At 43.6% G+C, this 27,992-nt stretch overlaps 1 protein-coding gene across 3 annotated transcripts; it reads left to right on the top strand.

Moving 5' to 3' along the window:
• Positions 1–16: 16 nt before the first annotated feature.
• Positions 17–26,623, top strand: LOC310660405 (protein mono-ADP-ribosyltransferase PARP14-like). 3 transcript variants are annotated; one of them, XM_083405121.1, is made up of 19 exons: positions 17–46; positions 3,298–3,388; positions 5,234–5,373; positions 6,373–6,406; positions 6,617–6,814; positions 8,199–8,468; positions 9,950–10,186; positions 11,634–13,900; positions 14,511–14,741; positions 15,352–15,573; positions 17,243–17,324; positions 19,314–19,463; positions 20,238–20,300; positions 21,360–21,527; positions 22,384–22,605; positions 22,703–23,281; positions 23,990–24,135; positions 24,713–24,887; positions 26,208–26,623. In XM_083405121.1, exons 1-19 carry the CDS (start codon positions 32–34, stop codon positions 26,495–26,497), a joined length of 5,580 nt encoding a protein of 1,859 aa, XP_083261247.1. In that variant the 5' UTR covers positions 17–31; the 3' UTR covers positions 26,498–26,623. The 3 variants fall into 3 exon arrangements, with proteins under 3 accessions (XP_083261247.1, XP_083261248.1, XP_083261246.1); XM_083405122.1 differs by lacking the exon at positions 17–46 and adding an exon at positions 2,709–2,830; XM_083405120.1 differs by lacking the exon at positions 17–46 and having other exon boundaries at positions 2,998–3,388.
• Positions 26,624–27,992: the final 1,369 nt, after the last annotated feature.

The following is a 27,992-nucleotide window of genomic DNA, read 5'->3' as shown; positions in this document are numbered from 1 at the left end:
GGGAAAACCCTTGCCGCCGCAGCCTGATTGGATGTCACTCCAAAGGGTAGGACGTAAACTGGCTGGGAGGTAGAATGAGGCATAAATATTCGCAGGGGTTTGGAGAAATGTAGGTGAAAGCAGAGCTAGAGATGTGAAGCGTGTTTGGGGCGCCCCGTGCTTTCTGGAACGGGGAATTCGAATTTGACGAGGCTATAAAGTAGTCAGTGCCTCATCTCTCAAATTCGAACTGAGGAAGGGGGGGGGGAGAGTAAAACTCATTCGTCACCCTGAACGTCAATTACAGGATTGCTTTTATTTTTATTTTTTAATTGCAAAAATAGGCTTATAACTGGATTTCTATGACACAAGCATTTAATTATAACCAAGCACAATTAAAATAGGCAATAAAGTAACCCCATTATGAAAATGCAGTAATTAAAGCAGGAGATTTGGGCGCATGCAGGTGTAAACAGGTGTACCTTCAATACTCTTGTATTCTAGTTAGCAGTGTGTCCCATAAGAGCGGTGTCATCAGGAATAAAGGGGGTGGAAGGTGCCATATTTGGGAGGAGGTTTTGCTTGTGAATTGATTCTTCTGTGTCTGTAAAGTGTTACGGTCACAGATCTGAGATATATTTGGACCTCTAGGCAGGAGTTTTCATTCATCATCTTTCTTTGTCTTTCTTTAGTTATGGTTCTACATTTTGAAGTTTTAAAGCTCACTGGGGACCCAGAGGTTTTCAACCTTTTTGAGTCCATGCCTCCCTTGACCAACTGCATTCTTTCTGCGGCACCCCTGTGGGGCTCAGGAGCCCAGTTACATAACCCCTGCAGAGCTGGCAGCCTCTCACGCTTTTTCAAACACCCTTCCTTGTGGAGTCTTCCCTCAGCCTCATCTCTTCTCACAGAGGCCTGGGAAGAAGATGCCCTCAGTCTTTGTAGTCCAACAGAGACAGGCCAAAGGTGAATGTGAGGCCAGCACCTTACCATGAGAGGCAGCAGTGGCTGCTACTGGGCTGGTATGGCAAAAAGGCTCTCCTTCAGCACCGGGCACTCAGCTCCCAGGCTAGGCACTGCACACAGCAGGCACAAAAAAGACCAATGCAGCACCTGCCTGCCTGCCTGGCCTCCTACTTGGCTGTCCATTCCCAATAGCAAGGGCCGGCAGACTAGCTGGCTGGGCTTACTAGCCCTCTTGCTTGCTTATTCCAAGGCCGCCTCAGCTCCTGACAACCAGCATCCCCTGGCCTAGCCCCAGAGCGCCTGCGGAGCTTGTAGCCATGACTGCTGCAACAAACAGCTGTGCACACCTTTGGGAGGCAGAGACGCAAGAGGGCATCAGAACAGGGAGGGAAGGAAAGAGGGACAGAGGCCAGTATTGCCCACAGCCTCCCTGACCATCATTCAAGGTACCGCAGGGTGCCACGGCACACTGGTTGAAAACCACTGTCCTAAGCTGTTGAACCTCAGTAAACTGATTAACTTTGCTGCCTGTGCGTGTGTTTAGTTGGAAACAGCACTGGATTTCCTTTGTCTGCACATGCTACCAGCATGAGTTTGACCAAACTGCGGGAGGCAGGGGAAGACAGGAGTGCCTGGCGTGCTCTGGTCCATGGGGTCACGAAGTGTCGGACACGACTAAACGACTAAACAACAACAAACAACAACAACTGCACATGTCCAGGTACTCTGCTGCTTGGTTTTCCATGCCCATGTGCTAGAGGTGATTGGATTTTGCACCAGCCCTAACCCAAGGCACCTTTAAACCATGCTGGCCTAGATGGAGAGGGTGAACAAATGGACTCCAGCCAAGAAGGATGAAGGAATCCCCTGAAGGCAGCTTATCTAAGATCCTCCCAGGACTTTCCTGTCAGTTTGTCTAAACTGGAATATTGTTTGCTTCTTGAATGCCTGAAATATTTTTGCAACACACCCACACCCCTGTCATTTATGTTGGGGTTGTGAAGGATGGTGTTTATGACTGGGAACCCTACTGCCATCACTATGCTTGGTGCCAGTTGTCATTGCTGGTTGGGGTTGATGGGAGCTGGCTACCAAAAGGACATGGAGGGGCACATATTCCTCATCCCTGGGGGGCAGGGGGGAGGAACATCCTCGTTTCTGCCTCCCACCTCCCGATTCTGAGGTCCAATGACAATTTTGATGCTTTGGGTTCAAAATTGAAAATTTGGCAAGATTATTGCACTCATGCATTTAACAACTAGAACAGATTATTTCACCTGACCTTTCAGGCTGGAATCCTGTATCTCCTTGACCCATTAATGACACAGCACAATATTTAGTAAAAAAATAAATAAATCGCTCTTAATGCTTTTCTTTAAAAAAAAAAAGGCACGACCACATGATAAATAAAAGCTCTATCAGATTAGCCAAGGAATAGCCTTGGATCTGCTTCTAATTTTCCTCTTCTTCAGAAGGGCTCACAACAAACAGTACTCTGAAATCTCTGACGCCATCTGGGGCTTTCCAGACTGAATTATTTCCATTTCCTCATTCGGCTTTCCAGCAAGCTAACGCTTCGCGGAAATAAAACTGCGGATGAGCATCCACTGAACAGTTAGTTCAAGGATGTCGATGAAGTTTGAATTGTCCCCGTATCTTTTCCCAGAGGAATAATCTGATCCTAGAGATACACTTACACGGGAGCAAGTCTCATTGCTTTCCGTGGAACTTACTTCTAAGTAGACATGATTGGCAAATATCACTGAGTGCTTTTTAGAAATGGATGATTCTCGGTTTCGCTCCGCCCCGTTGTAGTCCCCCCCCCCCCGGTTATTCTGTTAATAAGGACTAGTCAGATAAAAAGACAGGATGTTCGAACTTTTAGGTAAGGAAGATAAGACGGTAAGGTAGATTAATCTCCAAAATAAAAGGTGCCGAAGCTGCTCAAGACTACTAAAAAAAGGAGCGTCCCCCTTGTTAGACCCTTTACGACGTTATTTAGTATGTGCGCTCTGCACACGTTCAGATGCCCCCTCCCTTAAGATAACGCGAAACTTTTCAGAAGTCAGCCGGGACGCGAGAAACAACTTCTAAGGCTGAGCTGTCTGTGCTCAGAGCAAAATGGGAAGGCTTGAAACGGAAAGGAGGGGTTATAGTGGGAACGAAAATCGAAAGTAAAACGAGTCTGCTGCTCTCTCTTTTTGCATTTGAACGAGAAACTACTGCCAAGCTCAGCCATTTCCCAAGATGGCTGAGAGGGAGGAGGTCTACACTTTCCCAGTCTTGGTGGAAGCGAATTGGGGCTGCAAGATTTCCAAAAGTCTGAAGAATAAGCTTTTGCTCTACTTCCAGAGTTCGAAGAGATCAGGAGGTGGAGAGTGCAAGATCCATGTGGAAGCCGGCAAGGAGGAGCGGGTAGTGGTCTGTTTCGCAGAGGAAGAAGGTGGGTTGGGGGGAACTTGTTTTGTTCCCGACTTATTGACAATATATGGGAGGAACTCAATATATTTATTGGGGGAAGGAAATAAATCAATCCCCATGGTGGGACGGTGCTTTGTGGGTGTAGAAATCCGTCTGATAGGGCGCTGCGTAGTATGCGTCTACTCAGAAGTAAGCCTCAGTGAAAGTGTTTTCTGTAACAAATAAAATGCATGGCGTTCTTTTACTTTGATGTGTCCACTGCCTGCGCCCGCTGATTGAGGATGGTTCACCTTAAAAGGAGTTTTGATGACTCACTGCGAAAGATGAATATTCTTCGACTTTGTTTTAGTTAATACTGTATACAAGTCGTCAAGTTTTAGAAGGAGCCCTTCCAGTTGCAGAAATGGTGGCCTTGCAGCGGAAACGGAGAGAATAGCGCAGCACAACCCCAGCACAGTTGTTTGTTTTTTTAAAGTATGAGAAAGAAAAACCAGGAGGCAAACAGATACCAGTACATGGTAGAGTAAGCTTATACATGCTTACGGGGGGGGGGGGGAGTAATTTCCATGGTTCTTAATGGGGCTTCTGCATAGACATCTATAGGTTTGCCTCGAAAGAGAGGCTGAATTTTTTGTTTGCTTGAATAGTCTATTTGTGATTGCTTCTCAGCTTTCTTTTCCAGGAATCCATAAATGTTAAGTTTCACTTCTGGTTTCTAAACTCGGGACCCTCTTACATGCTAGTTCTTTCTTTGTGGCTAGCAATGTTCACTTCTTAAACCTGAAGTAAATAAAAAAAATGTAGTATTTCATAGTGAGGGGGTGCAGCCCCTTATTTTACTAACAATATAAGGCTGTTTACAGCCTCCCATTTAGTTTGCATCCTGAGGTTTCTCCCCACTAGTTTGGGAAGAGGTGCAGTCACTGTCCTGTTATTTCTTACAAAATCCTACATTTTATATTTATTTATTTCACAACACGTACACTGCTTGATTGTAAAAAACACACACCTTCAAAGTGGTTTACAAAAGATAAAGCAGTAAAATCAAGAAAAAATTGCAATTCTACTACAAAAGTTAAAATACCACAATTTTAACTTTTATTGAGATTACAGTTACCTCAACTGTTGATTTACCTCAGCATCATTTGGATGCGTTTCTTCCCAAACCTGCTTCAATCTGAATTGAGAAAAAGAACGGCATAGCTGCAGCTGTGTCTACACAGTAGTGTAGACTTATTTATTTGAGTTGCGTGGAGTTCGTGGTTTTGGGTTAAGGCAAATAAATGCATCTAAACTTCCTTTCCCTTTTTAAAATACTTAGATTTCTAAGATGTGCCATTGAACAGCATGTATCAGGATTATGTACCTCCCATTTATTTCTGCTAATATAGGTGGAGGGCTGGTAAAGATTCCCATCAGAACGCCTCTGCCAGTCAGAGGCCTGGTTCTCACACAAGCTAAATCATGGTTAAGTGTGAACAAGTAAGTGTGTGGGTATTTTGGCTTAGCATTGTGTCTGAACCCAGACTCGTGTGTTGCCTCGCTCCAGGTAAATCATGAGCTGTAGTCAATGCTTGTTCTGTGGCTTATGGACTCATGGTTTGTCTGAAGGAGACAACCCATGAGCCTGGGTTTGGATGTAATTCTAATGCAATCCGTGGTTTGCAGGATTGGGGAAGAAGCAAATCACTTGCCATTTCCCCTCTTGAATGCCCATGTAATTGCTTGCTCACAGTTTGACTTTTTTTAATGTGTGGATTAGGTGGCCCATTGGCCTGACAGTATGAGGCAGGTTTGTGATGGTATCATAAGGCTACAAGCTAAGGTTATTTTGATACAATGATGGCTTTCCTGTTTTTCGTTTTAGTGAGGCAGAGAGTCCTTAACATGAACCACCATGAACTTGATGTGCCTGAAAAAAAGAAATTGAAGCTGGCCGTCTCCTTGCCTCCTGAGGCAGCAGCAGCAGCTGACGATGAGCCCCGGCAAGAACCAAAAGCAAGTCCGGTAAATGTTACATGCAGTTCTACTCTGAAACTCTTTGCATAGCCAAAAATCTTTTTTGCCTCTCTGCATTCTGATCACCCTAGGAGTGAATTTGCACTTGGGGAATACAGTGTATATTGCATCTTCCATGCAGAAGCAATTCCAGTAGCTACAGAGGCTGAAACGTGACACAGTGATGGAGACCATGACTAAGAAGGGATGTATTTGTTGAGGGTCCCCAAGTACAGATACAGACGCTTCAGGTTACAGACTCCGCTAACCCAGAAATAGTACCTCAGGTTAAGAACTTGGCTTCAGGATGAGAACAGAAATTATGCGGCGGCGGCAGCGGGAGGCCCCATTAGCTAAAGTGTTATCTCAGGTTAAGAACAGTTTCAGGTTAAGAATGGAACTCCAGAACGAATTAAGTTCTTAACCTGAGGTACTACTGTAATGTGATGTTCAAACTCTGTCCCTGAGAACTCTAGGATTCGCTGGAACCTTATCAAGAGTTCCATGAATATCGGGAGTAGTAGAAAAGTTTCCTGAAAGGTAGCTTGTGTTCCCACTACTGTCCTCCTTCGGTTTTTAGGGATGCATTGGGTACATTTTCAGTTGGTTTGGGTGATAGTGAGGCTCAGCAGGCCTCGCAAATGCCCTGTGTAAACTCTAGGCCCTAGCATATGTCCCGAAATCCTTTTGCAGCAGCATTCAGGGGTCTGTGGCAGGTAGTCTGGAATTTATCAACATCAGTCAGTATGGAAAGAGTTCCCTGAAGTCTTGGACATTAAAACAGCAGCTTTAAATCATATCCATACTTACTCAAAAGTAAATCCCATTATTCAATGAGGCATGCTCCCAGGCAGGTGTGCAGAGCACATGACTAAGGCTGACATTCTGTTTTTTCAACTCACATGGGTTTCTTGGATTGGTAGGACAGACCGTATGGAGGAATATTTCATTGTTTTACTCTGGGCAGAGGGTTTGCTTTCTGATGCCTTACTTTTGTCTTGCTTTCAGAAGCCTGTTACAGCTGAAGAACCCAAAGATCTGGGTAAGTTACTTTTAAAAATATCCTGGGAAGCAACAATGAGTTACTTTTTGTTTTTATACAAGCCTTGTAAGTATGCTTCTTTCTGGGAAAGAATATTCAAATTCTGCAATTTGGAGAACTTTTTCTTTTCTTTTTTTTAAAATTGGGATGGGTTTGGCTGGTTTGTAGTCAGTGTAGGAAACGTTGTCTTTCTTTGGCTTTTGATTCTAGAACTTCCAAAAGATGTGCCAGAAAAGTTGGTGACCCAGGAAGAATTCAGTGAAGTGGTAGTGACGCCTGTGGGGAACGAACTTGAGCTGGAGACTATAGAGATGTACTTCGAAAGTAAAAAGCACTCTGGCGGGGGCCCCATTAAGTCCTGCCTTAAAGATGGAGAACAATTCATCATCACCTTTGCAAACAAAGAAGGTATCTTTAGACAGGGCTTGTTACATATATTACAACGGGTGGGGAACCTCAGACCCATGAGCCAAACGTGCCCCTCAGCCTTGGACTTTTCCCGGGTCACTTCCTCTCCCCAAGCCATTTTTGGTTGGCTGGAATGTAGCCTAAGGAACAAAGGAATAAATTGCCTCTACTCCCCTGCTCTGGTCCTGCTCGCCCCTGCAGTGTGCTTTATGTGGGGCGGTCCTTGAAAACTTCAATTGGTCCTGCATTGCCGGGACTAGATGAGCCTCTGGATCCCTTCCAGCTCTACAATTCTGTGAAAACACAGCAGCCAGGTTACTGGCTGGAATTCCATTTAGATCTCATAACCCTTGTTTTAGAACAGCTACACTGGTTGCCAGTTCATTTCTGGGTTCAGTTCAAGGTGTTAGTGTTTAAAGCCCTAAAAGACTTGGTCCTCATATACCTGAAAGACTGCCTCCTTCCCTACAGACCCTATTGGGCGCTAAATGTGACAAAGAGAAACCTTCTGGTTGTTCTACCACCCTCAGAATTTCACGCCAGCAGTGGTGGCCTGGGAGAGGGCATTCTCAGTGGTGGCCCCTAAGTTGTTGAACTCCCCACATAGGTATATCTGGCAATACCATTCTGGCAAATGCTGAAGATTCACTTTTTTACCCCGGCCTTCGACACTTGAGATGTATATTTGTAGGACTCACTTTATTTTCAGTTGTTTTTAATACAGTCGTACCTTGGAAGTCAAACAGAATCTGTTCCAGAAGTCCGTTCGACTTCCAAAACGTTCGGAAACCAAAGCGCGGCTTCTGATTGGCTGCAGGAATCGGAAGCCCCGTCAGATGTTTGACTTCCAAAAGAACGTTTGCAAACCGGAACAGTCACTTCCGGGTTTGTGGCATTTGGGAGCTAAAATGTTCGAGAACTAAGCTGTTTGAAAACCAAGGTACAACTGTACTGTATTTCAGTTGTTGTGATATGCCTTGAGATCTTAGGTGGAAGGGCTGGTAATAAATTTTAATAGTAATAACAACACCACCACTGATATTTTATGTAACCTGCCCTGGGCTCAACAGGCTGCTAGTTAGAATAATGAATAAATTAAGCAAGTGTTTATTCTCCATTTTAAACCATCACCTACTGTGAGCCTTGGTGATGAGAGGGTGTGAGAATACAATAACCACCTTAAATATTTTCTCGACATGCTGGGCCAGAAGCTTGAAATGTTATCTTGAGCTGAAGGAGCATGGTGTGAGGAGGCAGGGAATGTGTACACATCAAGAATATGCCGACACTGTCCAGAATAATGAGGTTTTTCTAGTGGGTGATGTTTTGTTCAGGTATCTGGAACAGGAGGTTGTCATTATTCTTTGTGCTTCTTTCCAACTAGATGCTCAGGAAGTTTTGAAAAGAGAGAGTCATGTAGTGAATAAAACTGCACTTCAAGTCAGACAGCCCCAGCAGGAGGCTGCCCAACCTGCCCCACAAATGTCGGCTTCTCTCGCTGTTGTTCAGAACGATTTGCAAGAGCCCCTAGAAGAATGCATGCTAGTTCTGTTGGTAGAAAACACCAGTGGCTTATCAGAATCGGACAAGGATTTCACTGTGGAAATTTTGCCGGAGCTCAGTGCTGCTGTACTCAGTTTCATCAAGCCTATAGGTAAGAGAGAGAATGGATAAAAGGTACTAAATAAGGTCTCCTCCCCGCCCCCCTTTTAAAGGAGCCAGGCAATTGGAAAAGGAAAGGAAAATGGGTTTCTACTCAGCGTTGAACTTGTTGGAACTTGCCCCATAGTGTTTAACTTAGGAATAGGGCACAGGTGGACCTCTAGATGTAGCTGGTCTCAAGTCCCTTCAGCCCCAGCCAGGGATGATGGGAGCTGCAGTCCAGGAATATCTGGAGGGCCACAGGTTCCCTATCCCTGGCAGAAGTGATGGTGCTCTGGTAATGGCAAGCCCTTGAGAGTATCCCTTCTGAAACTCAGCAAGTGTCTAAAACCTTTGCTTCGTTCAAGTATGCGGGTTCCCTCCTAAGACAGTGCTTGCCACCTGCCATGTTTAGAAATCCTTGTATTAAAAATAACGTCCTAAAATTTATCTACCACCACCTAATGCACCAGGGCACCTTTTTGTCTGTTCGAAAGCTTTAAAAAATGGTGTTTAGCCCAGGCCTGCCAAGCTTTTAGCCCTGTAGATGTTGTGGAACTACAATTCCCATCATCCCTGGCTGTTGTACATGCTTGCTGGGGCTGAGCAACATCTGAAGGGCCAAATGTTCCCCACCCTTGAACTCACCGATGCATTGGTTGAACGTTGCAGCTCCTGATGTGATGCTTCTGAATGCATGTGTTTGCTTGGCAACTCTAGATTGGCCTGTCTCTATGACAAGAGTTGTGCCATAGTGGGTATATCAAGAAGACACATGGTCTTTCTTTTGGATTGCATTAATTTTGCCATCACAAAGGCAGCAGAGGACGGAAAGGTTCTGTCGCTACAGTCATCCTGGCCATATGAACAGAAGGGTAATTGAAGGAAGATACAGTGAGCCTAATCAGAATTGTTCCTTGGGGATGTGAATTTGGAACTGGAATGAGATACAAGAAGAGGAGATGGGGAAGACAAGGTGAAATCCTGTGCAGTGGAGAGAAAAAATGGGAATAGATTGAAGATGTGAGTGACTGCACCTTGGGGAAGCTTGGTGAATACTCAGTAAAGGTAAAGGGTAAAGGGACCCCTGACCATTAGGTCCAGTCATGACCGACTCTGGGGTTGCGCGCTCATCTCGCTCTGTAGGCCGAGGAAGCCGGCGTTTGTCCACAGACAGCTTCCGGGTCATGTGGCCAGCATGACTAAGCTGCTTCTGGTGAACCAGAGCAACGCACAGAAAGACCATTTACCTTCCCACTGGAGTGGTACCTATTTATCTACTTGCACTTTGATGTGCTTTCGAACTGCTAGGTTGGCAGGAGCAGGGACCGAGCAATGGGAGCTCACTCCATCGCGGGGATTCGAACCGCTGACCTTCTGATCGGCAAGCCCTAGGCTCTGTGGTTTAACCCACAGCACCAGCTGCATCCCAGAATACTCAGTACACATAGTTAATGGTGTTGCTTACTGCTATTTCTTTAAATTCTCTTTTAGAAATAGACCAATTTATCAAAGACTTCAATCAGTACCATAGGGCTAAGCAATTACACATTTCTGCACGTCCTCTGGAGGTGACGAAAAGCATTCTGGTAGAAGACATCCCGCCTCACATCTCTCAGGACTTCATCAGTGTCTATTTTGAAAGCAAGAAACATGGAGGTGGAGCAGTGTCAGATGTCAACTACCTTCAGGAAGAGAATTCAGCTGTGGTTACTTTTCAGGACAGCAAAGGTAATTTGTACTACTAGATACGGTGGGCTCATAATCCTGGATTATTGCAAAAAGCAGGGTAATAATCATTGTGATCAATGTATTTTGGTGGTAATCAGGTGGCTTGTAGGCAGAGAAGGTAGGAAGAACAAGAAAACATCAACTTGCCTAGCTTTCTGACTTTTGGGAAGAGAATGAAGTACAATATGCAGCAAGAGTCCCTAAGTACCAAAATACAAACATCAGAAAAAACCAAAAATTATGAAAGTATACTTGTAATGTATTCCATAGGCTTATGAAAAAGTAAATAAACATTAATGCAAATGGGACAATTAACAACACACCATGGAACAACTGGTTACAGATCTGTTCTTATGAATAAGTCATTTTCATATATGACCCAATAATCTTAAAATTTTGGGAAGAGTATGTTCAACAAATTGCTCATGTGCATCAACGGCAGAATAAGTCTCTTAACTGAGCAGCTTTCTTGTATATAACAGCCTATTAATTATGTCATGGTATGAGCAAATAAAATAAATACTTGAGCACATTGAAGGTACAGTATATTTTCATATTTGTGGGTCTTTATGTTGTTTTTGTAATTCTTAGAAGAGAAAAGTTTGCCAAGCTGACATTGGCTGTGGTCATGCATCTCACTAAGCCATGGTTTGTTTCATGAATTTTCTCTCATGAGCAAACAAGCCACAGTTGTTTCTCCCACCTCTTTTGCAATGAGGTTTGAGAGGCTGTTCTAGGTCTCTGCTGAGTATAATATAGGAAAACAGCCAGAGTTGCCAAGATGGCCTGTCCATGCAAAAGCCACTAAGCCCTATTGAATGCTTGTGAGTAAACATGCCTAGGATTGCATTGTAATAAATTATCCTAGGCTATACTGTAGTTGTTTGTGGAACTGATGTATTAGGAGAAACGCAGCTCATTCCTTGAGTTTAGTCTTGAGTGTAGTCATTTTGATTGCAAAGCGGGGGCACAAAACAAAATACAACCCTCTGCTTTGGAAACTGCACCAGTTTTAATTTGAGAGAACCTGGAGAAGGTAGGAAATTTGAAAGCAATAGTGATGAGGGTGTTGTCAGGGCTGGTGGAGGAAAGCAGGCTGGAATGGTGTACTGACACAACTAGGTGTGGCTGAAGGAACAAGCAGGTGGATATTTGACCCTTCTGACAGAAATCAGAGACTCTTCCAGAAAGTGAAATGGTCACAGGGAAGGCAACTGGAAGTGATCCTGAGCAGTCTTGGCATCTGAAGGAGAGAAGAGAAACCCTCTGGCCATGTGGGGTGACGATTAGATTACAATATTGAACTGTGTCCAAGTCTAATGTGGTGTGGAGGAAGCTATGCAGTGCAGAGCAGTGTTGGGTTACGTGGAGGGAGTTGCACACTAATCTGGAGTTGATCATGTTGTATTTATGGTAGTTGTGTCTCTTCTTTCTCTCTTTTTTAAAGATGTAACTACCGTCTTGAAGCAGAAGCATTCTTTTAACAGCGTGCCAGTTCTTGTCCATCCATACTATGCCTCTTTGGGAGCAGCTCTCTACGGGAAAGAGAGATCACAAATTAGGATGCCGGACCCAATCGGAATGCCGATAGATCCCTACCACTGGCAATTTTTACAGCAGAATCCACAGGGACTTGAGGAAATCAGCCATGCAATGGCAGGTTGCTATTGTGAGGTTGAGTGGCCTGCTAGGCATTGTTCACACCCAGAAATTACCCTGCGCCCTTCTCTTGCCTTATCTAAGCAGAAACGCTTCCTGGTCAAGACCTGGCAAGAAAATGTTTCTACCCATTTGACACAGTTCCTGTCCAAGCAGAAGGTTGCCAAGTGTGTATTGAATGCTGAAATCTGGGAAGCCATAAGAAATAACATAGTAAAAGATGACATTTGGATCTTGCCTGATATTGCAAAGGGGATAGTTGTCTTGGTTGGGGCACCAGAAGCTGTCAGGTACTTGGAGGAGGAAATGCAGGTGCTCATTGAAAAAGCTGCTAAAAAGATTGAAAGAGAGAAGCAAACAATAGAGGCAACTGTTCCTGTTGTTGCTGGAAAATACACTATTTTAAATAATGCTGGACTACAGGATAGTATCCACATGGAGTACCCAGACCTAAAGATTGCATATGATGCTTCCAGAGGGCTTATAACACTGCATGGTGTAGCTGCTGAAGTTTTTAAAATAAAAAGCGACATCTTTGAAAGGATATCCCGCATGGACCAACGATCTGTTGATGTTCATCCTTACATTCTTCTTTTTATGCAACATGTAGATAATGAACATCTGTCACAACTCTTATTTTGGTCCAAAAAGATCAATGCATTCTATGAGCTTGAGGGGAAGGCAGTTCTACTGATTGGGGCAGCTCGCCAGGACCTTCAACGGGCTGAGGAAGAAATCAAGACGAAGTTGACCTGCAAATGTGTTGAACTGGAGGACAACTCGATTCTCAGGAAGAGCGAGTGGAAAGAACTGGCCAACAGTTTGTGCAAGATTGTACAACTGAATAATTGTTCAAGTGAAACCATCAGAATTCAGGAGATGGAGGATCAAATAGTGATTGCAGGCTATTTCGAAGATGTAGGCAGTGCCTATCAGAAGATCTTTGATTTTGTCGACAGAAACACAAAAATACAAAAAACCATCAGGACTAAATCTACAGCAGTTACAATGTATGTGGAACAGGAGAAGCGTAATAGTTGGCTTAAATTGGAGCAGCAAGGCATAACCATCCGTTTTGGCACGCAGGCAAATCGCAGGCTGATTTCTCTGGAAGGACCCCGGGTAGAAGTCCTGAAAGGACTTGAGCTCTTTCAAAACACCCTGTCCTCTCTGTATTGTACTAAAATGGTAATAGATAAACCAGGAGCCAAAGAATTCTTCAAGGAACAAGAACATTTATATGTTGCTGGTGCCAAACAACAGTTTAACTGTTTGATCAGGATTCAGGAAAGCTCGGAAGAAAGTGAAGAGGAGGGCGGAGATGTGAATAGACCTGAAGAAAAGAGACTGCCAAGCTGCGAAGTTAAGCTAAAAGATGGCATCGTAGTAGCAGTTCATAAGGGTGACTTGACCCGTTACTCGGTTGATGTTGTGGTCAATGCATCCAATGAAGACCTGAAGCACATTGGTGGCCTTGCATATGCGCTGTTAAAAGCGGCCGGCCCACAGCTACAAAGTGAGTGCGATGACCTAGTCAGGAAGTATGGATGTTTGAAGCCTGGCCGTGCAGTTAGAACACGTGCTTGGAATCTGCCATGTAAAGAAGTGATCCATGCAGTTGGGCCGAGGTGGAACCATTCAGAAAAAGAGAAATGTACCCAACAGTTAAAGGAAGCCGTGAAGCAAAGCTTAAACCTGGCAGAAACATATAGCCATCGCTCCATAGCCATCCCTGCCATAAGCTCTGGGATTTTTGGATTTCCATTAGACGAGTGTGCCCATACCATTGTAGCATCCATTAAGGAACACTTGGAAGAAACCTCTGGGAGTGGCTGCCTGAAACAGATCTGCCTTGTGGACTCTAACGAAAATACTGTTCGGGCACTGTCAGAAGCCTTGAATGAAATATTCGCAGACACATTGCCCCCATCTAAGTCTTCCTTAACCTCCAAAACTAAGAGCCACACTACAAAGAGTAGTAGGGAACCTCAAGAAGTAACTACGGCTGAAGGTGTGAAAATAGTACTACAGAAAAAGGGAATTGAAGACTCCACAGTAAGTTGTTGCTGCAGTTTTTTCAAACTCCTTTTTAAATAGTGTAGAGTGGACTAAATGGTCAATGCAATTAAAATAAAATCGGCTTCAGTGCAGTTAGATAGAAAAGCACAAAGGTGAAAAAACATAGAATCATAGACTCAAAGAATTGTGAAGTTGGAAGGGACTCTTCTGTTCTTAGTGACCTGCACAGTAGTAATGTGTCTGTGCTGCAATATGTACAAATTGAAGCTTGCTTACACCATTATTGGCCCAGGTGCCACAGAGTAAAATTACAGAATCTCCACAAATGTCTTCTTTCCCATCCCCTACAATAGTTAATGGCTTTTGCAACTTCTTAATTTTGAGTGTGTCAGTTCTTAATGATAGTTAAGGCTGGTAGAACTCTTTGCAACTTCTAACATTTTCCCTCTGCGTTGGAAGTCTTAAGAACATCTGGAGGGTTGCACGTTTTCCATCTCTGCACAGACGGGCAGGCAGATAAGCGGGACCTCGCCTTGCTGCGTTGAGGGTGGGGTCGCTCTGGTGGCGTTGGCAACGAGGGCTGGGCTGGTGTCCCCTGCCATCATGTGCTCTTCCTGGCTTGTCTTTCTCCCTTTTCTTTTTTCAGGCGAATGTAATTGTCAACAGCGTTTCCAGAGACCTGCAGCTGGACAAAGGCCCGCTCTCCAAGGCTCTGCTTGCCCGAGCAGGAGTGGAACTCCAGGAGCAATTGACCAAAGAAGGCCAAGGAAAGGACATCAAAGAGGGATGTGTGTTGAAAACAAATGGCTATGCTCTGGGTTGCTTTCATGTACTGCATGCCCATTTGCCTTCTTGGAATCAGGGTAAAAAATCTAAGGTATGGCTTTATACTACCGCCCAATGCAGTGGTGGCTGGTTTCCATTGGGGGTGCTGGGGCAGAATGTGGGCAAGCCGACAGAAAGTGGAGCTGGAGCCAATGGCAGGCCGAGCCCACCCTCCTGCCTGCTGGGTTCTACAAGGGCAGCACTAAGGCTGAAGAGGGGGAAACTGACAGGTGGTGGCACTAGGGGTTGCTTGTGAGGGAGAAGGCAGGCAGGTGGGGAGCTGGCTGCAAGCAGACTGAGGTTGGAGGGCACTACCTCCATTTTCCCCAATGGACCAGCTTCCACTAGTCAAGTGTTCAGAAAAACTGACCGGAGATGTGTTATGCTCCAATTTCAGTTGGATAGCTGCCTTCAGCCCATCCAGATTTAGATGTTTTTCATCTTGCTGGTTTGGGGAAGTTCAGCCCCGACCTATTCAACTCACACGCATTTCCTTTTCTCTGGATTAATTCAGCTGTGCTGGCTGTCTTGGAAAGAGTTGCATCCATACAACTAATTTGATTTGTCTTGGGAACCATTTAATTGCAGATATCTAGAAGATGCCACCTGTCAAGAAACGCTTAAACTGCAGGTTCTAAAATGTTTCCTTTTCCGGCCTCCAGATCCTGGGAGAGATTCTTGAAGAATGTCTGGAAACCACTGAGCAGCTTTCTCTGAATTCCATCGCGATCCCAGCCATTGGGACGGGTAACCTACTATTTCCCAAGCAGTTTGTTGCTAAAGCAATGTTCGACGAGGTGTTCAAATTCAGTCGGAAAGCGAATCCCCACTCTCTTAAAGAAGTTCATTTTGTTCTGCATCCGAGTGATAAGGATACCATCAAGGTAACTATCATTTTTGCAGCATCCTTTTTGTTAAAGACAGCTATTTGATATTAAACATAGCTTTAGAAGATCCTAAGTGTTACAGGAGCAGTTTCTCTCCCCCCCCCCCAAAATCAGATCTAGCATGTCCCTCAAAATATGAAGCTTCTCCTTATTGTATGGCCAATGTGTTATCTTGCTCCTATATTGTACATTAACACACGGATAGTGAGGCAGAAAAGATGGCTGGGACAATCTGCATCAATGAAATGACTGCATCAGTGCAAGAAAAAATCCTCTTCCAGTTTGATGATATCCTTAACATCATCCCACCTGTTCTACTTTTCTCATCTAAGTGATATAGGCTAGATCGCAAATACTCAAGTGCCGCATAGAAATGTGACCCCCTGCCCACCAAATATGTTTTTTGTGGCTTCTTCTCCTTAGACGGGGGTAACCAATGCAGTGTCCTCATGATGTTGTTGGACTCCAACTCCCATCAGCCCAAGCCACCATGACCAATGGTGAGGGATGATGAGAGTTGTAGTCCAATAACATCTGAGCTACTCTAGTCCTAGGAAAATGGAGGGAAAGAAAAATGGAGGGAAGGAGAATTTCACTCAAACTGCAGGATAGCCTTTGTCAACTGATGCCATTCAGATATTTTGGACCACAACTGATTGGAGCTGTAGTTCAGAACATCTGGACAACACCAGGTTGGCAGAGGCAGCTGTCAGAAAGCATAGCAAATTTGATGTCAGTCAGTTATTTCTCAGTGCTGGATTGGTTGGAAAGTGAAACAAATGGGCACTGAAGCTATGCAACTTGCTTGTCTGGACCATTTGATCCCCTCTGCTTAGTGTTAGATGCTACAGCCCACGTCTAGTGTATTGTCAAAAACGGGTCTTGCTTGAGTAGTATTTGCAAACAGCTTTTCTGCTTTACAAAAGCTGGTTCTTTTGCACCATAAATCACTGGAAAGGAACCTCTGGCTCACTGGTGTAAATTAATCCTAGCAGGTGTCCCAATTTTGCCTATTATGAAGTCTCTTTCTCCCATCCACCCCCTGTCCTGATGTCAGGTAAAGATGCAGCTTCAAAGGAATAGTTGTGCTCCTGATCGTTCCTTGGCAAGTGGATCTTGTATGCAGTGCCTTTTGAATTTTGACACCAAATGGGAGTTTCTGATCAGGAACTCTGTGGAGTGTAGCCAAGTCATGCGGAAAGCAAGCACTGCAGTAATTTCAAGCCCTGCTGGGAAAGGTTACCCTCCTGAGAAGAGCTGATCCATGCAGGGCTTGAGGTTGCTATCATAGCTGATCATCAGTGACTCATAGTGAGTTATCAAATGTGCCTATGTTTATTTGGCACAATATTTCTGCTTCTGCTAGTCATGCAGCCGACATTAATGCGTTAAACACACACACCGAGTCCTACCCACCTTCATGAAAGAGACTTAAACTTTAGAGGCAGTGCCGATACTCTTTCAAACCTCTCATCTAAACAGTTTAAAGGTAAACATGGCTTCATAATTTCAACAGAATGACTGCAAAGGCAGTGATGTTCCAGAAGAAATACCACATGGCACCTTTCTTGTCTCTTTTCCTGATAATGTGTTCATTGTAACGAAACCCTAAAAGCCTGCTTGAAGTTTTAGCCTGTTTTTATTGTGGATTTCCCCCCTCCTCTAGGCATTTACAGATGAATTAAACAACAGACTGAATCCCAGCCAAACAAATATAGTACCTGACAGCTCCCAACAGCTAGGTCAAGGTAAATCTTGTGGTTTTCAGAAAATCCCACCTGCAAAAACAAAAAGCAAAACGTTTGGAGCTTGACCCAGAAATAGTGGCAATTCTGGAATCTCCTAATGAGGAAGAAAAGCTGGAAGAGCTGAGGAAAACTGCAGAAAACATTTGAAGATCAAGGTTTTCATGTAAAATAAGGGAGAAGAAGAGCCAGTATATATTTATTCTCTTTACATAGGCCAGTAGCCAAATAGCAGCAGAGCTAGTCGTATGTGCATATTTTTCATCCCATGTGCCATGTGACAAACTGCATTTTGAAATGGGACGCTCAAGAAGTACTTTTGTGATATGTTGTGGGATAGCCCTTAGAACAGGAAAAGTTCACAGGTTCCACTGGGCTACTACAAGCATCTTGTGTGACCCTAAAGCAGCTCTTTGGAATCCTGGCCATGACTCTAGCGGCGAAGTTAGTCCCAATAAGCAGTGTGTGAAGTAAACTCAGGTAGCAGTGAGTCTTGATCTTGCTAGGTATCCACCCCTCCGCTTTTCTCTTCTATGGTATGACTTGTGAGAAGCCACCTTCTGCTTCAAACTAACCATTATATGCCCGGGACTGGGAAAAGTCCATCTTTCCCCAGTGTGGATTCTAGCAAAAGAAATAAAAAGGATTTTATTTAACTCAGGGACTGGATGCTTTCGACCTCCTCTTCCTTCACTGTACAGTAGTACCTTGGTTCTCAAACTTAATCCGTTCCGGAAGTTTGTTCCAAAACCAAGGCGTGCTTTCCTATAGAAAGTAATGCAAAACAGATTAATCCGTTCCAGACTTTTAAAAACAACCCCCAAAACAGAAATTTAGCATGACTTTTACTATCTAATGAGACCATTGATCCATAAAGTGGAAGCAATAATCAATGTACTGTACTATAAAATAAATAAGTATTGTAGATGATAAAAAATTTAATTAATTTTTTTTCTTGCCTTCACTGATGATAGTCGTTGTTTGGATGGGGTTTTTTTTATCTATTTCCACAGTCACACAATCAGTCAATCAGTAGCTGAACTGGGTTCCAGACAGTCACAAAAACAAATTAACTGAAAAAGCCTCAAAAACAAAAACACAAAATAAATAGCAAAAACAAAAGCGTCAAGCTTAATCCATTCCGGAAGTCTGTTTGATTTCCAAAATGTTCGAAAACCAAGGTGCAGCTTCTGATTGGTGCAGGCGCCCTGGCAACAATAGCCGACAACCGCATCAAACGTTTGGCTTCTGAAAAACGTTCAAAAGCCAGAACACTTACTTCCAGGTTTTCGGTGTTTGGGAACCAAGGTGTTTGAGAACCAAGGTACCACTGCACTGGGGGCAGAGAAGGGAAAAATGGGACTGCATGTGCCTGCGACTTGATGTTGCACATTCATGACCAGGGATGGCAACGTGGTGCCCTCCAGATGTTGTTGAACTTCAACTTCTACCAGCTCCAGCCAACATAGGCGTTGGGATGGTGGGTTTTGTAGTTCAACCACACCCGGAGGCAACTGCATCTTGGTAGTGGCGCCCTCCCTGTGGAACGCCCTCCCACCAGATGTCAAAGAGAACAACAACTACCAGACTTTTAGAAGACATCTGAAGGCAGCCCTGTTTAGGGAAGCTTTTAATGTTTGATGTATCACAGTATTTTAATATTATTTTGGAAGCCGCCCAGAGTGGCTGGGGAAGCCCAGTCAGATGGGCGGGGTATTAATAATAATAATAATAATAATCCCTGTGCTACGACTATGCCTACTTTTGAAAAGCTCCAGTGTCTAATGGGGACCAAATTGGGTTCAATCTGTGCTGCTTTTATTCAATTCAACATTCTGACTGGGGTGAAAGCTTTATTAAAACGATGAATTGAGGACAAAGAGTCATCTCCTGAAAAGCATTGGGTGGATACGTAAATATCCTACAGCTAATTGCTTCGGAGAACGACAGCCAAATATATAGACATTTATATCTCTCTTTTCCCCTTTACAGCTTCCTTTGGGAGTATTTCATCGCCAAAGTCTGGAGTTCATAAAATGCAGATTGGCTCAGTTCTGTTGCAGGTGGAATGTGGAGATATCACCCAAGAAACCACAGATGCTATAGTGAACATAACCAATACCACGTTTAATCTTAAAGTTGGTATGTAACAAAACCTATGAGTTCATTCCCCGGAACCAGTCTGTAATTGGTATATATGCCTGGGTGTATTGCCTCCAACCTCACCATTTTAGTATTGATAAGCGAGTGCCTTGTTTGTAGCTATGTGTCTAATTCAGTTGAAAGCAATGATGTTTGTTCTAGTTTTGGAATAAAGTCCCATAGCTGGCAGAGGCATGTGATACACTTTCTACAGAACTATTAAACCATTGCTGCCTTCCACTGCAATATTGGAGGTCGGGGGATTGTAATTAACATACCTGTGGTCGATAAGTCATATTCCACACACACCTCATGCTCCACACACAGCTGTGTGCTGTACAGAAAAAGAAGCAACTGTGTGTATGCTTTGACATCAATAGAAAGCCTCAGCCATTCTTTTCTTGGGGATCCCATTGAGGTGGAAAAATTGCCCTGGGATTTCCTGAGCTTTCCTGCCCCAGTATAGCTTGGTCTTCAGTATCATTCTGCCCAAGTGACAGGGATTTTACAAAGCATCAGATGCAGGTGTGTAATAAAATGCTTGTTTCTATATGAGCAGTAGAGAGCTGGACCACAAAGCAGAGCCTTGACTTTGCTTCCAGTTCCTCACCAGGCACCAGATTGTTATCTATCATGGGAATTATACGGAATTCAGATATGCATGCATGCTACATTCATAGGAACTTGGTTAAGGCTATATGTGCTGTATGTGGGTTGTTAATCTTTACTGGTAATCTTATTTTCTCAGATAAATGTATTTTTTATTTATTTAAGGTGTTTCCAAAGCAATTCTGGATGGAGCTGGACCAGGGATGGAACAGGAATGTGCTCAACTAGGTACAAATCTACTTTTTACATAAGCAGGGGTGCGTTTGGTTCCCCTCTCCATCTTTGCCCAGCACTGGGGGTCAGTAGTGAATGCCAACAACTTTCTTGATCTTTGAAGCATGAGTAGTTACAGGCCAGTGAAACATGTTAAAGGCTGTTTATGCCCGAAGATAACGGAGAGGGACTGTTGCTCATTTGCTACTTTGCACTTCCCTGCTCCTTAATTGATCCTTAACAAGTTATTGGATCTTAATTGTATACAGCCAGTACAAAAGTAATGTCTGTGATTTGGCAGGAAATTGCATGTTGGTCATCCACATGGCTATGAAGTGTCTCATTTCATTTAGCTGCAGAAGGTAAAGTAAAATGTCTGTATGTAGGAGCCTTGTCTCCTTCCTTCTGGTCTTGGTAGCCAATAATTTCTCCAAGTAGTCAGTGGGTTCTGCTTCCTGCTTCACACAGGCAAACTTAAGTGTGTGTTCCTTTTTGTCCCCGAGGAATTCAGTTGTGCAGGGAACTTTTGTATCTGTGGAGACTGCCTGCTGCAGAGATTCTTCCTTATTCTGTGAGGGACCAGGAGAATTGTCATGGTCTTGTGGGTGGGGCTAAATGTGCAACCCTGCTATAGCCTCTTGGGCCCTCGGTGGCCTGAACAGCTTCACAGAATGGTTCTTGCATACCTGGGGACATAAATATCTCCCTCTTAAACAGAACTGCATTGCTTGTCAGTTTATCAGTGGTATAAAGTGCAGGCAGTGAGGGGAGGCCCTGCTTGCTTAGAGGGCATGGGAAGCAGCACAGAAAATTGGATATTTGAGTTGTTTCTAAACCCTCCCTGGTGTGAATGTTGAGGGCAAAACAGCATCTGCCCCAGAGATCAAATATTGCTGTTTCAGGACTGGAAGAACAGGATATCTCTGGAACAAAATTGTGGAAGGATATGGGAGCTCTATGCACGCAAAAATTGTATGGAAAGGTTTCTAAGATAGAAGGCATATACTCCTCCTGAGTAGAGGCTGCCTTGTTTGGTCCACATCTCACTCTCCCCCTGCTCCTCATTTCTTTCAGCTACCCAGCCTCACAACAATCTCATATGCACGCAAGCAGGAAACCTGAAGTGTAAAAATGTAATCCACCTTGTGGCCCAAGAAGATACCAAGGCACAGGTCTCCAAAGCTCTTGTGGAATGTGAACAAAGGCAATTTTCCTCTATTGCCTTTCCTGCAATTGGGACAGGTCTGTATTACCTTGAGGGAAAACAATGATGCAGCAGTAAGTGGGTGGCATAATTGAACTTACAGTGGTGCTAATGGTAGTGGCTCAGTATTTTTATTCTTTATTCAGCAAAATGTAGACACCACTCAATTGTAACAAAAATACTAAGTGGCACCACAATACTAAATAAGAAACCCGGGGAAGGTTAAGATCGTTGACACTGCTGCTCCACTCCTCATCAGCCCTGCCCCACACCCTCCTTGAGTGTTTTTGGCTGGCTGGGATATCATTTTGAACTTGTGATAATGGTTCTTGCCTGCTGGGTTGAGAATAGAGGTGTGTGTGTGTGTGTGTGTGTGTGTGTGTGTGTGTTTGGGTAATACAGTATTGCACATAGGCTTTTTCTGTGTCTAAAAATATAAGCGCTGCTTCTTTATCATTTCTTTTTTCCATTATTTCTCATCTGTCTGTCCAGTAAGAAGCCTGTTTGGTCTTCACGTATGTATGTTTTCAGAGTTTCTTTCATTCTTTTTACCAAAATAGCCGAAACAAGTTTATAATCATTGTTTAATAGTGAGGTGGGCCTAAAGTCTTTGGGGTTCTGTATCTCTTTCTCAGATTTGGAACTTAGTGTTATGAACGCCTTCTTCCAAGTTTTGGGTATGCCGTCTCCTTTTGGGACTCCATTCATTACTTCATTCAGTGGAGGAATTATGATTTCTTGAAATTTTTTATAATAGGTAGATGTGAGTCTATCCTGGCGATTTTCCTGTTTTTTGCTTGTTGTATGCCAGTAGTTATCTCTTCCGTTGATATTGGTTCATTAAGATAGTTTATTTGATCCATTGTTAGTCTAGAATTTTTATTATTATTGCAGGTGAAGCAAAACGTGACCCAACTGCAGTGGCCAATGATATGATAGATGCTATAGTAGACTTCATAAGTCAAACACCTTCTCCACAGGTGAAGATGATTAAAATAGTAATTTTCCAGCCACATCTTCTAAGTATTTTTTTTGCAAGTATGCAAAGAAAAGAAGCTGCACCTAGCAAGCATGGTGGCACATCCTCGTCAAACTCCATTTTTTCTAGAGTAGTAGGTAAGTAGACAGCTTCTATATGTGTAGAACTTCTTGACTGCAGATGCATTAAGTAGTTAAAAGCATAACCTGTCCCTGAATTGATGTTCTGTTGCAGATTTCTTTAGCTTCAGAAAATCTGAGGGAGCTAAACCTACAATAGTTTTGGAGAGAACAGTAGAGCCAACCATTTTTCAAATCTGTGGTGATAGCCGGAAGAATGTTGAAGAGGCAGAATTTTGGATGAAGGATCTGATTTTGAAGGGCCAGTATGAAACAGTTGTCTCAGATAAATGGATCTCAAACTTTGGAGAAAGCGAATATGAAAAACTGAGAGCTCTTCAGCAGCGGCTGCATGTTGCTATTAGGCTAGAGTATAAAGATTCTTCTCCTTCCCTCTACATTGTTGGTATAACCAAAGATGTCTTGACGGCCAGCTCAATAATTAAAAGCATGGTCCAAAGCATGGAGGAGCAGTCAAAGGCAGATATTCTCAGCAACTTTGTAGAGTGGCAGTATGAAGACAATGGGGAATACAAAGCCTTTGATAGCCTGACAAATATGCGCTTAGAATCTGCAGCACACCAGCTTGAAATAACCATAAGGAACAAAAGCTACAAAGTGGACCCAAGTAAACAGTGTGCAGTGGACAACCAGGGGAGAAGCATCACCCTTCGCCGTGTATCAAAAGCTGAAGGTAAGCTTCTAAGGCATGAACAAATTGATCAGTTCTGTCCTTGCATTCTCTGTGTCTCTCACACAAACACACACTTGTGCATCTCCAACATTTCCGCCTAGGAAAGCTCTGAAGGAGATATGCCTTGAGTCCAGATCCAACCTCAACTTGCTTTCCGCCGGCTACCTTCCTGGGCATTTGCTTATATGAAAAGTTGCCTGCTGTGTAACCGTATTGCAAGTAATTAAGTGCGGTTTCACAGATGGCATGGTGCTGCATGGGTCTTTTTCTTCTCTTCCTCCTCCTTATTTGGAAACTGAGTTAATGGCTGGAAAACTGTTATTTTGGCTGAGGCCTGCATAGAGCAAATAGCCAGTCAGACCCAACTGCTCTAAGTCAGCTGCCCAGGAGTTGGTCTTCTCCATAGCTGTCTCTTCTACAGGGGCCAAATGTGGGCTTTCAGGCCTGTCTGTCTTGCCTTGAGGAATCTACCTAAGCCAAACTCCTTCCCAACCCTGTTCTGTGTTCTCCTCAAGTGATTTTGCCTAGCTGGATTTTGCCAAACTGTGATAAGGACTCACCACTTTAAAATGACAACAGATGGCAATGCCGCTCAAAATACTAGCTTGAAACCTCAAACTGAAAGTTCATACCGAAACTGATGTGTGTCCTGAAATAGGCTTGTATGTTCTTAGTCATGGCACTAACAGCAGCATGTTCATTACACAGGTAATCTGGCAGTGGACTTACCTGAACAGTGGGAAGACATGGGGCAAGCGCATCTCAAAATAGTGGAGCTAAAACCAGAAATGGAGGAATATCAAACTGTCAAGAACATGTTTCTCCAGACTTGCAGCGTATTTACTATTGTAAAGGTAAAAACATTATTTTCAAAGTCTTGTTTTTTTTTCTTTCTGTGGGGTCCCTCCTTTCATAGTACACAGCTTATACCAATGGCCCCTCTACAAATGTGTTTTTTGTTTGTTTTTTTACATCCATGATGGACCTAAACACAAGAGCATTCTCTCCTGTGGTTTCTAGAAGCTGATATTCAGAAGCATTTCTGCCTACGACCATTTAGCACTTATACTACTGGAAAGCAGTAGCTAGTACAGTGGTACCTTGGGTTAAGAACTTAATTCATTCCGGAGGTCCGTTCTTAATCTGAAACTGTTCCTAACCTGAGGTACCACTTTAGCTAATGGGGCCTCCCGCTGCTGCTTTGCCACCACTGCATGATTTCTGTTCTCATCCTGAAGCAAAGTTCTTAACCCAAGGTACTATTTCTGGGTTAGTGGAGTCTGTAACCTGAAGCATCTGTAACCCAACGTACCACTGTATTGGGTTGATTCACCCTAAGGCTCCAAATCTGTTCCTTGTTCAAGTGATTTAAAATTTTTATTCCCAGTGATGATACTGGTTGTTTTTGGTGCTCTGTCTTTTTACTTGTAGATCGAGAGGATCCAAAATCCCTACAAATGGCAGCAGTACCAAATAAAAAAGAAGGAGATGGATGACAAAAATGGCCATACAAATAATGAGAAGCCTCTTTTTCATGGAACAGCTTTTACCTCGATAAAGCTCATAAATGATTACGGGTTTAATCGAAGTTATGCAGGAATGCACGGTTAGTTGATTATCAAAGTGTGGCTTTTGTATGAATGGCTAGTGACTCTTCATGTGCCAAACACATTATTCTCTCATGTTTCTATGTATGGGGTTAAAAAGAGAGTGATTGTTGTGCATCAATGTCTGCAGATACATATACTGTCATTTCGGCATTGGACTCAGGTTTTTGTACCTTCCCCATCTGTGATTATTATTATTATTTAATTTTATTAGTCGTCATTTACTAAAAGTGTTCATCTTGCAGTATTGTAAAAAGGACAAATTTTACCCCATCCCGCTGCAGTGTGTCTGATTATGTCCCTATTATAAAAGAGGAGAAAAGGTATAAGTATTCCCTTTCACTGGTTACAGTTTATGGCTGAAAAGAAAAACTGCAGCTGCTTGAAACTCTGTTTTTGTATTACAAATTTGGCTGCAAACTGGTTATGGCTATTCCTTGATTAGGAAGGACTCTTCTCGTTCTCAGAGGCTCTCAGAATTTTTGGCTGAGCCTTTATTGCTTGAGAAGAGTAAGTGTAATAGTGTTCCCAAGGCAAGTGGAGGTTGCATTGGATAGTAGATTTACTCCTTTTTTACATTAGATTTTCTTTTCTAAGAATTCGGTCATCCCCAAATAGTGCAAGGGCAACTTTTTGCTTTTTAAGGATCTGAGCTGCTTGCCCCTTCTGCACAAGAAGCAAGGTAAAATGCCTTTCCTTTTCAACCGAGCTCTCTGCTGTACCAGGACAGCTTAGAAACAAGGAGGAGATGGTTCATCTGCCTTCTTTCTGAGCCTCTGCAGAAACAGTGCCTTGCAGAAAGGCAGGAAAAAGCTGTCCCACCCTGCATCAGACAAACAGTGCCTTGCCTGCAAATGGCAAGCACAATTGATGGCTTTGCTCCCAAGGTGCATGATCCGAATTCTGCTCACATGGCAGAGCTTAGTTTTGCAAGAGCATCTTGGGTTCCAGGCTAGAAGCCTTCTCCTTGGCTCTGGTGAGAGGCAAGTATTTTCTAATTGGTGCAGGGTGGGGGGAGGTAATGAAGGAAAGTTGTGTTGCTAGTGTATACAGAAAGAAAGCACAGTCAATAGACACGGTTGAATCCTGGAATGAGAAAAGCACACCCTTAGGCAGACCTGCCATCTAAAAAACCCCTATTGTTAGCAGCATCACAGCATTGACTTCTTGTAGTCTGCTAATAGGAAAAGGAAACTTCCCCAGATAAGTGTCTGTTACTGTTGATACCGATATGTGTTTTCCTGGAGCCTTTCAAGAGTGAAAGGATAATGGTACTTCACAATTACTGGCTGCTTTAAACTTTTCATTTATCTTCACAGCTGCAGCATATGGAAATGGAACCTATTTTGCTGTAAATGCCCAGTATTCTGCCTCTGATACTTACTCAAAACCAGAAGCTGATGGGAAAAAGTACATGTACCTTGCTCGAGTACTCACCGGAGAATATTGCCCTGGAGCGCAAGGATTAGTTGTCCCCAAACCCAAAAATGCGGCCGATCCCACTGTTCTCTTTGACAGTGTGACTGATAATGTTTCTAAACCTTCCTTGTTTGTCATTTTCAATGATATCCAGGCATATCCAGAATATCTCATCACTTTTAAGAAGTAAACTTTTCTCTATCTTGCACTTACCCTGATGAAAAGAAGTGCCTCTTGTTATGTAGTAACTTGCTGATACTGTATTTACCTGTACATAAATGGATCTGATTACGAAATAAAATGTTGATTTGGGCTACTTGCTGAGTAAAAAACTTTTTTTATTTTAATTCTTGAAGTGGAAAGTTTGGAAGGGTTGAACCTTTTCAGGTTGCTCAGCGTGTTTGAAACTGGGATAAACAATGGACAATTAATTAGGAAAGGTATAAATAAGTTTAGGAGGGGGATAGCATGGCTAAGGAGCAGAGTCAAGGAAGGTAAGAGTTTTTTAGTTTTTGGGGGTTTTTTAGTGAAGCGCCACTTAAAGCACCACTCTCTTTCAAATCAGAACCAGTGAAGGCACTGAAGGTCCTGTGTGAGTACCTGGAGGTGGTTGGAAGATGGATGGCTGCTAACAGATTGAGGTTGAATCCTGACAAGACAGAAATACTCTTTTTGGGGACAGGAAGCGGGCAGGTGTGGAGGATTCCCTGGTCCTGAATGGAGTAACTGTGCCGCTGAAGGACCAGGTGCGCAGCCTGGGAGTCATTTTTGACTCGCAGCTGTCCATGGAGGCGCAGGTCAATTCTGTGTCCAGGGCAGCTGTTTACCAGCTCCATCTGGTACGCAGGCTGAGACCCTATCTGCCCACGGACTGTCTCGCCATAGTGGTACATGCTCTAGTTATCTCTGGCTTGGACTACTGCAATGCGCTCTATGTGGGGCTACCTTTGAAGGTGACCCGGAAACTACAACTAATCCAGAATGCGGCAGCTAGACTGGTGACTGGGAGCTGCCGCCAAGACCACATAGCACCAGTCTTGATAGACCTACATTGGCTCCCAGTACATTTCCAGGCACAATTCAAAGTGTTGGTGCTGACCTTTAAAGCCCTAAATGGCCTTGGTCCAGTATACTTGAAGGAGTGTCTCCACCCCCATCGTTCTGCCCGGACACTGAGGTCCAGCACCGAGGGCCTTCTGCTAGTTCCCTCGCTGCGAGAAGCCAAGTTACAGGGAACCAGGCAGAGGGCCTTCTCGGTAGTGGCACCTGCCCTGTGGAACGTCCTCCCACCAGAGGTCAAAGAAAAACAACTACCAGACTTTTAGAAGACATTTGAAGGCAGCCCAGTTTAGGGAAGCTTTTAATGTTTGACAGACTATTGTATTTTAATATTTTGTTGGAAACAGCCAGATGGGTGGGGTATAAATAATAAATTATTATTAATTATAATACACAGTTTTCTTCCCCTCCAAAATCAATTCAACTTTTCATAATCTAAAACACTTTCCTCTCTAAATTAAAAGGACGAAGTATTCCAACTAAAAGACGAAAATGATTTGTTTCATTTGATCCAGGATACGTCACGGACCAGTCCTGAAAATGTGGAGTAATGAACTCTGTTCATGTGCAGAGTACATCAGAGTAACTGCAGTCAGCCTCTTATGTCTGAGATTAGGGAGAATAAT

Source organism: Podarcis tiliguerta (genome assembly GCF_965153285.1).
Source record: "Podarcis tiliguerta genome assembly, chromosome: 1".
NCBI classification, from domain to species: Eukaryota; Metazoa; Chordata; class Lepidosauria; order Squamata; family Lacertidae; genus Podarcis; species Podarcis tiliguerta.
This window is presented reverse-complemented; position numbering and strand designations above follow the sequence as displayed.